The sequence below is a fragment of the Schistocerca nitens genome, chromosome 9 (genome assembly GCF_023898315.1).
Source record: "Schistocerca nitens isolate TAMUIC-IGC-003100 chromosome 9, iqSchNite1.1, whole genome shotgun sequence".
Taxonomy (NCBI): Eukaryota; Metazoa; Arthropoda; class Insecta; order Orthoptera; family Acrididae; genus Schistocerca; species Schistocerca nitens.
In genome coordinates, this window is record NC_064622.1 from 351,711,748 (window position 1) to 351,725,646 (window position 13,899).

At 44.9% G+C, this 13,899-nt stretch overlaps 1 protein-coding gene across 1 annotated transcript in view; it reads right to left on the minus strand.

Moving 5' to 3' along the window:
* LOC126203440 (uncharacterized) overlaps positions 1-13,899 on the minus strand; it is an 83,579-nt gene that overhangs the window by 38,254 nt on the left and 31,426 nt on the right. Inside the window, exons 2-3 of the mRNA XM_049937758.1 lie at positions 12,601-12,708; positions 3,102-3,440 (exon numbers count right to left, since the gene is read on the minus strand). Coding sequence (XP_049793715.1) covers positions 3,102-3,440; positions 12,601-12,708 — 447 coding nt within the window. The remainder of the gene's footprint in view (positions 1-3,101; positions 3,441-12,600; positions 12,709-13,899) is intronic.

The window sequence follows — 13,899 nt, forward strand, 5'->3', positions numbered from 1 at the left end:
TTTGACATCGCTTTTTCATTCGAACAAGCCTGTACCTCCACGTACAGCGCAGAAATTCATTCGCTGGTCTATTTTCCTCTCGCAGTACCGCTACGATATTTTGTATCGGTCCAGTGCTAAGCACGGAAACGCCGATGCGTTGTCCCGTTTGCCTGTTGCTGAGGATAGAGCATTCGATTCGTTCGAACTTGCTTGCATGTTCATTGATGCGGAAACCGATGACGTGGTCGAATCGTTTCCGATTGATTTTCGTCGTGTAGCTACAGCCACAGCTGCTGACCCTGGCCTTGCTACCGTTCTGCGTTTTGTTGCTACGCAATGGCCCTTGTCAAAGTCACGGATCGAGGATCCGTTGGTTCGCCGATTTTTTGCTCACAAGGAGAGACTTTTTGTACGACGTGGTGTTTTGCTGTTGCGTTCTGATAATGATCATTCCAGGGTCATGGTTCCACGTTCGTTACAGTCCTCTGTATTACGGCTCCTCCACCAAGGACATTGGGGTATAATGCGCACGAAACAACTTGCTCGTCAGCACTGTATTTGGTTCGGAATCGATGCTGCGATTACGGATATGTGCTCTTCTTGCATGGCGTGTGCCGCACACCAATCCGCACCACCGCGGAGATCGTTTGCATGGCCGAAAGCCACTTCCCCTTGGCAACGCTTACACATCGATTTTGCTGGTCCGTTCTGGAATGCTAGATGGTTGGTTCTGGTCGATTCATTCAGTAATTTTCCTTTTGTTGTCAATATGCCATCCACGGCGTCTTCTGCCACCATCCAAGCGTTATCCGCTATCTTTTGTATTGACGGTCTTCCACAGACTATTGTTTCCGACAATAGCCCACAATTCACGTCCGCAGAATTTCAGTCATTCTGCAAGGCCAATGGTATTCAACATCTGACATCCGTGCCGTTTTCGCCTCAGTCCAACGGTGCCGCTGAACGATTGGTCCGGACTTTCAAGTCCCAGATGTTGAAGTTGAAAGAGTCGCATTATCGGGAGGACGCGTTATTGCTCTTTTTGTCCTCGTATCGCTCTCAGCCCCGAGATGGTCGCTCGCCGGCTGAGTTGCTCCACGGTCGTCCTCATCTAACCTTGATGTCTTTGCTACATCCGCCGCATCAGGTTCCTGTGCAGCGGCAGCCACCTGCTTTTGCTCCAGGCGACGTTGTATACTATCGCAACTATCGAGGTTCACGGCGTTGGCTCGCAGGGCGCATTCTTCGCTGCCTCGGCCGCGCTATGTATCTGGTTTTGGGGGCCTCTGGTGAGGTGCGTCGGCATCTCAACCAGCCGCGCCTCTGTCGTCGCACGGGTTCTGCCGCTCCCCTCTGCTTTCAGTGACGGTGCCGTCCGGTCAGCGCCCTGGGGACCCACCTACTGGCTCGCCTCATCCCCAGGTGTTACCGACAATGCCTTCCATTTTGCCCCATGGCGACGCGCCGCCGGGCGCCTCCCTGGGTCACGCGCCGCCGATCGCTTCCCGTGACCGGCTGTTCTCCGCCATGGAACTCTTGCCCGCTCCGGACCAGATGTCGTCTTCGCCCGTCGGGTGCACCGCCCCGATGGAGGTCGACCCTTCGCTTCCTCCTGTCTAAGGGCGCATACACCACATGTTGGCGTGCACCCTGGACTAGGTTTTCAGGCGTTTCCTAGCTCCCCTCGGACCGAATGGCCGGGTGCGGGTGGCACAGCCTCGCCTGTTGTTAGGCTCCCCACCTCGTCGCATACGTCAACATGGGGTCCTCCCCACGGTGGGCGGAAGCCTTATCACACAACCGTACACCGATTTGCGGGGGAGGAATGTGGTGTCACCGCCAGACACCACACTTGCTAGGTGGTAGCCTTTAAATCGGCCGCGGTCCATTAGTATACGTCGGACCCGCGCGTCGCCACTGTCAGTGATCGCAGACCGAGCGCCGCCACACGGCAAGTCTAGAGAGACTTACTAGCACTCGCCCCAGTTGTACAGCCGACGTTCATAGGAATGGTTCACTGACAATCACGCTCTCATTTGCCGAGACAATTGTTAGCATAGCCTTCAGCTACGTCATTTGCTACGACCTAGCAAGGCGCCATTACCAGTTATATTGAACTTATTCTACTTTTGTATCGTCAAGAGCGATGTACTCCAATTATGGATTAAAGTTAAGTATTACATCATCTACGTACTTTATTTGCAATTCTCAAGACATTGCCCTGTTCCAGACCTCACGCCAGCAAGCGTGTAATTAAACGCGTGCATTTCGGCCTCCTCTAGCAACACGGTGTTGGCTCTTCTGCCAACACTTCAGCGACCATCATGATGCTGTAAACAGAACCTGGATTCATCCGAAAAAATGAAGTTTCCCATTCGTGCACACAGGTTCGTCGCTGAGTACACCATCGCAGGCTCTTCTGTCTGTGATGCAGCGTCAAGGGTAAACGCAGCCATGCTCTCCGAGCTGATAATCCATGCTGCTGCAGACGTCGTCAAACTGTTAGTGCAGATGGCTGTTGTCTTGCAAACGTCCCCATCTGTTGACTCAGGGATCGAGACGTGGCTGCACGATCCGTTACAGCCATGCGGATAAGATGCATGTCGTCTCGACTGCTAGTGATACGAGGCCGTTTGGATCCAGCACGGCGTTCCGTATTACCCTCCTGATCCCACCGATTCCATATTCTGCTAACGCGTGCAGCAATGCCGCGATACGACAAACCGCAATCGCGATAGGCTAGAATCCGACGTTTATCAAAGTCGGAAACGTGATGATACGCATTTCTCCTCCTTACACGAGGCATCAAAACAACGTTTCACCAGGCAACGCCGGTCAACTGCAGTTTGTGAATGAGGAATCGGTTGGAAACTTTCCTCATGTCAGCACGTTGTAGGTGTCGGCACCGGCGCCAACCTTGTGTGAATGCTCTGAACAGCTAATCATTTGCATATCACAGCATCTTCTTCCTGTCGTCTGTAGCACATCATCTTCGTGGTGTTGCAGTTTTAATGACCAGTAGTGTATATAAATAACTGGGGAGTCATGCCAGCTGTGTATCTATAGTTAGTAGTATTAGTAGCATGGGGAAGATTATGGACCTGTTGAGTGGTACTCACGTCATAGTCCTCAGGCAGTTGCGGCCTACCAGGCTGTGGCTGAGGCCCAGCTGCTGCGTACTGAGGCTGTGCACCAGCGCCCTGGTACTGTGGCTGAGCTTGCGCTCCAGCCTGGTACTGAGGCTGGAGGCGCGCCGCAGCCTGGTACTGTGCCTGCTGCTGAGCAGCCTCGCGGTACTGCGCCTGGTACTGGGGCTGCGCTGCTGCCTGGTACTGGGGCTGCGCTGCCGCCTGGTACTGGACTGGCTGCTGAGCTGCCGCTGCCTGGTACTGCGCCTGCTGCTGAGCAGCGGCCAGCGCCGCCTGGTACTGCCCGGCGGACAACGCCTGCGGCTGTGCCTACGACACAGACAACACAGTTAGACACCTGAACTCGTTTGGGTGCTGAGCTGCTGCCATCTGGTACCTCGTCACAGCTATTCAACGTACGTATCTAACGTTTCTGATTAGTATAAAGTACCATATTTCAAAAGTTTCTATTTTCGTTTCAAAACTGTTCATCACCTACATTTTACTACTGTACAAGGCTACAGTACGAATAAATATCGTCCTAACACTAGAACTGATATCTGGCGGTAACACATTTCTCTGTTTCACTAATTCCTTGTCTTTCTATTTCCAGTACGAATTTCATAAAGTATCTGTTTTTCCCATCGACAGTAATTTGCAGTGACGTCTTCTTTCCCAGTGATATGACAAAAGTCACTGGATACATCTTAATATCATGTGAGACCTACATTTGCGTGGTATAAAGCAGCAACTCGTCGTGTCATGGACTCAGCAAGTCGCTGGAAGTCCCGTGCAGATATATTGAACCATCTACGTCTAAATCTGCGTGATTACTCTGCTATTCACAATAAAGTGCCAGGCAGAGGGTTCAATGAACAACCTTCAACCTGTCTCTCTACCGTTCCACTCTCGAACGGCACACGGGAAAAACGAGCACTTAAATTTTTCTGTGCGAGCCCTGATTTCTCTTATTTTATCGTGATTATCATTTCTCCCTATGTATGTGGGTGCCAACAGAATGTTTTCGCAACCGGAGGAGAAAACTGGTGATTGAAATTTCGTGAGAAGATCCCGTCTCAACGAAAAACGCCTTTGTTTTAATGATTGCCACTCCAATTCATGTATCATGTATGTGACACTATCTCCCCTACGTCGCGGTAATACAAAACGAGCTGCCCTTCTTTGTAGTTTTTCGGTGTCATGCGTCAGTACCACCTGATACGGATCCCACACCGCACAGCAATACTCCAGAATAGGACGGACAAGCGTGGTGTAAGCAGTCTCTTTAGTAGACCTGTTGTATCTTCTAAGTGTTCTCCAAATGAAGCGCAGTCTTTGGTTTGCTCTTCCCACAAAAAAATGGTTCAAATGGCTCTGAGCACTATGGGACTCAACTGCTGAGGTTATTAGTCCCCTAGAACTTAGAACTAGTTAAACCTAACTAACCTAAGGACATCACAAACATCCATGCCCGGGGCAGGATTCGAACCTGCGACCGTAGCGGTCTTGCGGTTCCAGACTGCAGCGCCTTTAACCGCACGGCCACTTCGGCCGGCGCTCTTCCCACAATATTGTCTATGTGATCGTTCCAATTTAGGTTATTTGTAATTGTAATCCCTAAGTATTTAGCTGAATTTACAGTCTTCAGATTTGTGTGACTTATCGCGTAATCGAAATTTAGCTGATTTCTTTTAGTATTCGTGTGAATAATTCAAACTTTTCTTTATTCAGTGTCAATTGCCACTTTTCGCACCATACAGATATCTAAATCATTTTGCAAGACGTTTTGATCATCTGGTAACTTTACAAGACGGTAAATGACAGCATCATCTGCAAAAAATCAAAGACGGCTACTCAGATTGTCTCCTATGTCGTTAATATAGATCAGGAACAACAGAGGGCCTATAACACTTGCTTGGGGAACGCCGGATATTACTTCTGTTTTACTCTATGACTTTCCGTCTATTACTGCAAACTGTGACCTTTCTGACAGGAAATCACGAATCCAGTCGCATAACTGAGGCGATACTCCGTAGGCACGCAGTTTGGTTAGAAGACGCTTGTGAGGAACGGTGTCGAAAGCCTTCTGGAAATCTAAAAATATGGAATCAATTTGACATCCCCTGTCGATAGCACTTATTACTTCATGAGCGTAAAGAGGTAGTTGTTTTTCACAAGAACGGTATTTTCTGAAGCCGTGCTATGTGTCAATAAATCGTTTTCTTCGAGGTACTTCATAATGTTCGAATACAGTATATTTTCCAAAACCCTACTGCAAATCGACATTAGTGATATAGGCCTGTAATTCAGCGGGTTACTCCTACTTCCCTTTTTGGGTATTTGGTTGACTTGAGCAATTTTCCAGTCTTTAGGTAAGGATCTTTCTGTGAGCGAGTGGTTGTATATAATTGCTAAATATGGAGCTATTTTATCAGCATACTTTGAGAGGAACCTGACTGGTATACAATCTGGACCGGAGGCCTTACCTTTATTAAGCAATTTAAGCTGTTTTGTTACACCGAGGATATCTACTTCTATGTTTCTCATCTTGGCAGTCGTTCTTGATTGGAATTCAGGAATATTTACTTCGTCTTCTTTGGTGAAGGAGTTTTGGAAATCCGTGTTCAATAACTCTGCTTTAGTGGCACTGTCATCAGTGACTTCACCGTTGTTATCGCGCAGTGAATGTATTGATTGCGTCTTGCCACTGGTGTGCTTTATGTATGACCAGATTCTCTTTGGGTTTTCTGCCAGATTTCGAGACAGAATTTCGTTGTGGGAATTATTAAAAGCATCTCGCATTGAAGTACGCGCTATATTTCGAACTTCTGTAAAACTTTGCCAATCTTGGGGATTTTGCGTTCTTTTAAATTTGTCATGCTTTTTTTGTTGCTTCTGCAACAGCGATCTGACCAGTTTTGTGTACCATGGTGGATCAGTACCATCACTTATTAATTTGTGCGGTATATATCTCTCAATTGCTGTCGATACTATCTCTTTGAAAACATTCCACAACTTTTCTACACTTACATGATCATGCTGTCTCTATTGCGAAAGTGCTGCCATAGCAGGATTTTGTGGTCGAACTGACTTTCCGATTACGTCCGACACGTGTTCGATGGGATTCATGTCGAGCGATATGGCTGGCCAAAACAGTCGTTCGAACTGTCCAGAATGTTCTTCAAACCGTTCGCGAACAATTGTGGCTCGACAACATGGCACATTGACTTCCATAAGAATTTCACCGTTGTTTTCGTACACGAAGTCCATGAATGGCTGCAAAAGATCTTGAAGTAGCTGAACATAACTATTTGTAGTCAGTGATCTGTTCAGTTAGACCACAATACACAGTGCATTCCATGCAAACACAGCCCTCAGCACTCTAGAGCCACCACCAGCTTGTACAGAGCCCTGTTGACAACTTGGATGCATGACTTAGTGGCGTCTGCGCCATACTCGAATCCTATCTTACGAACTGAAATCGTGACTCATCTGACCAACCGACACGGTTACGAGCCTAGGAGAGGCACTGCGGCCGATGTCGTGCTGCTAGCAAAGGCACTCGGGTCGGTCGTTTCCCGCTGCAGCCCATGTAGGCCAAATATTACTGCACTGTCCTAACGGATACTTCCGACGTACAGTCTGCGAGGTGCCGGGGCTAGCAGTGTATTTAACACTAAATTCTTCTAGAATCTACATATGTAAATGATGCTCTAAGACCCCCCTATTCTAACTCCGACTTTTGCTGTTGCACAAGGATTAAAAAAAAAATACGCGAACTGACTCTAATCAACCCTGCCAGTGGAGTAGAAGAGAGTTTGGCACCTGCAATAATTTAATTTGATAAATAAGTTAATTAAACGAAGGGCTCATTAACATAGTGAGGAATGATAGGGTTGCTCTACCGATTAACAGAATGAAAGTTCTGTCCAAAATAACAATATGATTTATTAAGACTAAACACAAAATAATAAACAAAAACACATGAAACATTTATAATACATCAAACTGGCTGAAATTGGATACTCAAACAAACGCTGTGAAGGAGAAGTTGTCCCTAAACTAGATTGTGAGGTTTATGACGAAGTGGTATGTGGAGCCAATTCCTTCCCACTCAAATCTTAAGAGAGACACACAGCTAACCCAACATTAATTGCTGCTACTGAAGACAGAACAAAGTTAGAAAAAGACGAACAGGCGCGCTCTGCTGAGCTCTGATTATCACCTAGGAAAAGCCCTATCTGCCGGTGCTGCGGACATACATTACCAAACTGTCTTCTTAACTGCCAGAACACGATCTGGCGTACCGGAGGCGATGGCTGGTTGCTTCGACGTCCTCGACCGAAGGGCGAGAGCCGACTACCTCGAGCACCCGTACAGGCCGAACACACAACATTCCCGCCCCCGCGACAGTGGCCGTGGTTAAACGTTCCAATCAGCAACTCGAAAACCGGCGGAAAATTCCACTCCATTGCCGGAGCACTACCATTCCACCAATGGAGATTCTCGGCGCCAATTTCTGCGCTGATTTTGCTACGTCACGGAGCTATGCCCTGAGCAAGCCAATCACAGTTACTATTTTGCAGAAAGCGCGGGAATTTTCCCGCCACAACTGCCTGGGTACATAAGTCATTCCCACGCCTCGCTGGTAGCCCGCCAGAAAGTGTTTTCGCTAAGATTCTGCGAAGTATCGGAACCTCTAGCCCAGCCGCTACTTCAGACCCCTCCGGGCGCGTCTTTTGACAATGTCGGCGTCTGCAAAGCATTCACTCGACTTCCTCACACCCGTCGGCTTAACCCTTTCCAGATCAGCGGACCACGCCTGTCACCGGACCACCCAGGTGACGAGAGACGCTGCGTGGGAAGTCCGCATGTGAAGGAATAGCAACTTTTCATCGCATACAATTAGAGACGAATATCGTAAGATAGAAATATGAGAGGGGGCTCATGCCACCTCTCAAGTCCACAATGATTCCCGCGGTCATTTCATGCAGTGTTGCTTGTCTTTTACCACTGACAATTGTTCGCAAACGCTGCTGCTCTCTGTCCTTAAGTGAATTCCGTCGGCGACTGTGTTGTCTATAGTGAGAAGTAATGCCTGAAATTTGGAGTTCTCGGCACACTCTTGAAAGTGTGGTTCTTGGAATACTCGAATTCCCTAACGATCTCTGGAAAGGCATGTCCGATGCATCTATTGCAACCACCATCCCGCGTTCAAAGTGTGTTCATTCTTGTCATGCGGCCATAACCATCACGGAAATCTTTTCGCGTGAATCACCTGACTACAAATGACAGATATGCCTATGTACTGCCTTTTTATACCTTGTGTACGCGATGCTACTGCCATCAGGATATGTGCATATTGCTAGGCCATCGCTTTTGCCACCTCAGTGTAATTCCCTCAGTATCACTTGACATAATTTATTACCCTGCCTTTATTTCTGTTGAGGTTCATCTTATACCCTCTTTGAAGACACTATCCCTTCCATTCAACATATCTTCCAAGTTCTTTGCTCTCACCGATAGAAGTAAAATGTATGAAGGAATTAAAGATATTAGCTGTCAGTCTGCGGCGGGGCAGGTTTTATTTTCGTACTGAATGTCACTATCTTTCGTGGTACTGATCACGACAAAAGTTCCACCACCTAAGTACGGCGGCAGAACACCAGCCCGTTCCTTGCATACGTATGTACTGCGCTGACGACGTAAAAGGAACGTTGAAGGAAACGCCGGCAATACTTACGTTGCAAAGTCCGCGTAAACTCTGGTAGCAAGCTATCCTGTAAATTCTTATAATACTTTTCGGGCGGAAAGTGGTTGCTTCGTTCTCTCAGTAAAATGTCAAAATTCTGAAACGAGTCTTTATTCAGTTTCAGTTGAGAGAAAAAAAAAACTGCCATCAGCCCACATGTAATAAGCGAACAACATCACTGTCCTCAGTTCACGGTTCATGCAACCCAGAACACACGCAAGGCAACCAGAAATATACTTAAGTCCAACCCGAAGAATTACGCGATTTCACAGTCAATACTCCGCTACTATATCTGAGTTTCAGATTCAGTCCTTTACAATGGATTTCTATTAAAGAAATTGCTCGCCAAATTTTCCATATATGGATACAAAACATGCCACACAGAATTTTACTAAGGCCGAAAGTTCACACGCCTTTATGTTTCCAACATAGCACATCTAGAACTTCGAACTTCACGAAACTGTCTGTAAGTGCAACTGGTTCTACGGCAACACAATCTGGACGCGAAATACCAATAACTTCTACATTTTACATATTATGCAGACGGACACGTTAAACATGACCTGCACGTTCAATAGCTACCCAGCGACTCCTTTTTGCTGCTCCTTTCACAGCCTATAAGTACCTGGCAGTGCGCGGGAACTGCTAAACTCTGATTGGTTGATCAAAATGACCAGCCAATCAGAACAATCGTACGAGATCATTCTCGCGCCACAACCGTCCTACGCAAATCACTTTTCCCAGTTGCATTTACGTCGTTTCAATATGCAAATATTAATATAATGTTTAACAAAACCAAACGAAAGGAAAACTAATCTGTGAATTTATTTAGAAAACTATTACTCTGCAAACGGCTATTCTGGCTGCCTTCTTACAAAAGCAAGTACTACTTACACACTCTCACTCATTCTCATTTATTCCACAACAACAAAACAAATATCTCCAGAATGAGATTTTCACTCTGCAGCGGAGTGTGCGCCGATATGAAACTTCCTGGCAGATTAAAACTGTGTGCAAAGGTCCCGAGTTCGAGTCTCGGTCCAGCACACAGTTTTAATCTGCCAGGAAGTTTCAACAAAACAAATAGATATTAATTAAATAATTAATTGACGCAACATTTTGTGAACTCCAGTAATTATTTCAAATGATACTAAAAGACAAACTTTTATTATTTCTAACTGAGGTTTTTAGTCTAAGTGTTGGTTTGGGCTGTTTTAGGTAATTTCCTCTAACTACGACAGATAGAAGGCTGAAATCTTTATACCATATTCTCTTGAATAACAAAAGGCAGTGTATCGACTTTAAACAATATTAAATAATATTTAATATAGTTTATTTAGATTCTTAAGGGTTTGAATATTCAGTCGCTCAAAGTGACACAGGTACCGCTTCCCACGGCTAGCATAGCGACGGTGCAAATCAGTCATTGCTAAGACACAACTGGCTGTCTCCTTCATAGTCAATGGCTCCAATGCTAGAGGCTGTTCTGCAAATTAGTTTACTACAATAAAGTTATCGCTTATTGACTCGCGACGTTATAAGTGGGCATTGGTTTATATCAATAGGGAAAGTCGTAAATTTGTGCCGGCATCCTTTCCCCATTGATCTAGATCAATGCCCACTAATGCTAATGTCTTTAATTCCATTGTGTCTTAATCCATGGTGGCTGCATGACGAGAATGGTGTCTGTTCTATCCCACATGTCTGAACGAAGAGACACCAAATATACAGAATTACAATGAAAGGGTACAGTACCACCCGACATTGAAAACAGGTACAACATTCTTCGTTATTCTTGTCAGAACAACATATTTTTTGTAATAATAACTCAATTTCACTTAATACACTGAAGTCGGATACCAGTGTAGAAAAGAAGGAATATTTATTTATTTAATGGATCACATGTGCACTCCCACAAAATAAATCCCTACGTCCAGTTTGGTTATCTGTGATATGAATGAATGTATGGTCGTCTGCTAACCGCAGATAGTGAATGTGCAATATATGATCATCTTTGAGACGGTACTTTGGTCACCTTTGGTGGAACCAAAGAGATGAAATTTACCTGAGCTTTGAGCGCCTGAAATGTGGCTGACCAATATGGTAGCAAGATGCTCCCCACCTTGATGGAGGTGCGAGCTGACCTGAAGAACGGCCATGTTTTCAGCACTCTGGCGGTGGATCTTGTGTTGGTAAGACCTGTCTTAGGCGTGCTCATTAAAGACAAAAGAGTGGAGAGAATGATATGCATGTGGAATACTTAAGAGTAGTTTGGAATAATAATTTCTCTATTTCAGGAACTTTTGTGGGGAGAATTAAATGTCGGGCAGGTAATATTAGGGGGATCGTAGTAATCTTCGGAAGTGACCAACGGTCACAATGAAACCACGTGTAGCAATAAGTGGAAATACTTCCGAGTGCTTAAGTTAAGCTGAATTACTGGCGTGTGTACTATAAGTTGGAAATATTTAAGGAATGGCGTGTGCAGGACTTCGAGTACTTCCACGTGGTGAGTACTGTGTGAGTCTCAATCTGTGTATGAGACAAAGGATAAAGAGAAGTACTCGTCCATGGTATCAGTTGAGGACTCGCGTATGTGACGAATATGTTCTTAATATTACTTTGCGTGTTATGTTTCCGTGTGACGCTGGATTCAAACTATAATACTCTGAGGGTGAAGCAAGGTGAGTCACCCGTCTATCCAGCAACGCCACTTGGCTTGCATTGCACAGGAAGACGTGCATATATTCTCCAGAGTTCATAGTAGGAAAGAAAAGCTACGAAGTGGGACGGTGTCGTGTGAAACTGGAATGAATACTAATTGAAGTGGGAAAGCTGAAAGTGATGTGATTATAACGTTGTGACTGTTCCTTGTGTTATATTCCATGTTGCCAGTGTGGTGTATTTAATGTAATTTAAGTATGTGTGGTTTGCATGGGGGAGTAGCAAGATAGGTTCAGAGGTAGTGGGTTATGCATGTTCCTTTTGTACCGCTCGGTCTGGAGGAAATCTTCGTGATGATGGGTGTGAGAGTCGAAGTGTGAGATATAGCAAAAGATCCACCATCCTATCCAGAAAGTGCACTGTAGTGTTAGATAGTTACGAGACCATAAGATAGAGAACCACCAATGTAAAGCCATGCGCACTGGGCGGAGTTTCTCATGTGTAATTGTTGTAGAAAATGTAATGGTGAGTTTAGGTTATAGAATTTATCGGAATAAAAAAGATAGTCAAAAGAAAAAGATTGGTGGCCTTTTCCTTCGAATAGTATGTTGTCATGATATCCAGAATTTATAATGTGTGCGCCATTCATATTCAGTGCGATGGCCACGTGTTGATCAAAGCCGTTGGGTAAGAAAGAAAATGTGGTATTGCCAGTGCGTAGTGAACAGTCAGAGTTGTGTAAATTACTAATAGTCAGATGTGCGTTATACGTTTCCGTTGCGTAATATTCAAACAGGAGAATAATTTGTAACTTAATTGTGCGTACTAGAGCTCATGTTACTTGATAAATAAGAATGAATCCACTCGCTTGGCAGACCACTCATCTTGCAGGCCTGACTGTTTCATGCCACAGTATGAGCAAGGCATGTGGGTGCCTGTCAAGAATATCATCACCAAATCTCAAACGTTTTATTTCTTCTGCCTGAATTTTAATTCTTTTGCATTGGAGTGGGACCTTGGAAGTCAATTCATGGTTTACAGAACGCTGGTTAGTAAATCTGCAGCCGCCGGTACCTGGTACTGCTGGGGCGCGCCTCCCGCCGTTGGCTGCGGGCCCGACACGTAGGTGACGCCGCCGGCGCGTGCCCTCGCAGCTAGCGCCAGAGCCACCCACACCACCACCTGCAACACGACAAGCACACAGTAAGGCACCGGCTCTCCCTCCTCTCCTCTTCAAGCTTAACGTTACACTGCTGTGAAGTCTGAGACGCCAAAGTTGAGAGATGACTAAACGAACACATTTGCATAGCTTATGTCAGACATAGGGGATATAAAATATATAAAAATGAAAAAGCTGGCATACTATGCTTACTTTCATTCTATAATGTCATATGGGATTATTTTTTGGGGTAATTCATCGAGCCAAGCTAAAGTTTTCCGTGCACAAAAACGTGCAGTAAGAGTTATATGTGGTGTGAACACCCTGCAGAAGCCTGTTTAGGGAACTAGGGATACTAACTACTGCTTCCCAATATATTTATTCCTTAATGAATTTTGTCATCAAAAATATATCACTTTTTCAAACCAACAGCTCAATTCATGGAATCAATACTAGAAATAAGAATAATCTTCACAAGGATTTAAAATCACTTAGTCTTGTACAAAAAGGTGTGCATTATTCAGGAACACACATTTTCAATAACTTGCCAGCAGCCATAAAAAGCTTAACAACCAATGAAATTCAGTTTAAAAGAAGCCTAAAGGATTTCTTGGTGGCCAATGTGCAGTAATGTGTTCATTGTAAATGTGTGTGTGTGTGTGTGTGTGTGTGTAAATACAATCTAACTTCTGCACCATTTCAGTGCAGTAATGTGTTCATTGTAAATAAGTATTATAGTAGTCGTATTACATGTTTATTATCTTATAAACAAATAAAAAACTTTTTAATTTTAAATTCAGTGCATTAGTATTTGTAAAATGACTCTTTCATATAGTGTTCATTAAAAGATGATGATCATTCCACTTGGGACCTGTCGAATGGTACATTAGCTTATTTGTTTTAGTTGTAAATATTTGTCATGTATTGTTGCTTTTCTGACATGTTCCACATCCTGGAGGACCTCCTCACTACGGATCAATTAGAGTGAAAGTAAATCTAATCTAATCTAATAAACTAACCAGCTCAAAGGATTATAAAACACAGAAAAGCACGTTTCTCAGTTACGCACTTAATATAACATCCACCCTCTCTACAAAATGGGGATGAGATACAGCAAAATGTTCTAGATAAAAATTGTAGGTGGAAAAGAAGGTCACCCGTTGCTACTAACGGCCATGAGCTTGAACGTAATTTTCAAGGTGACTTCGAGGTGA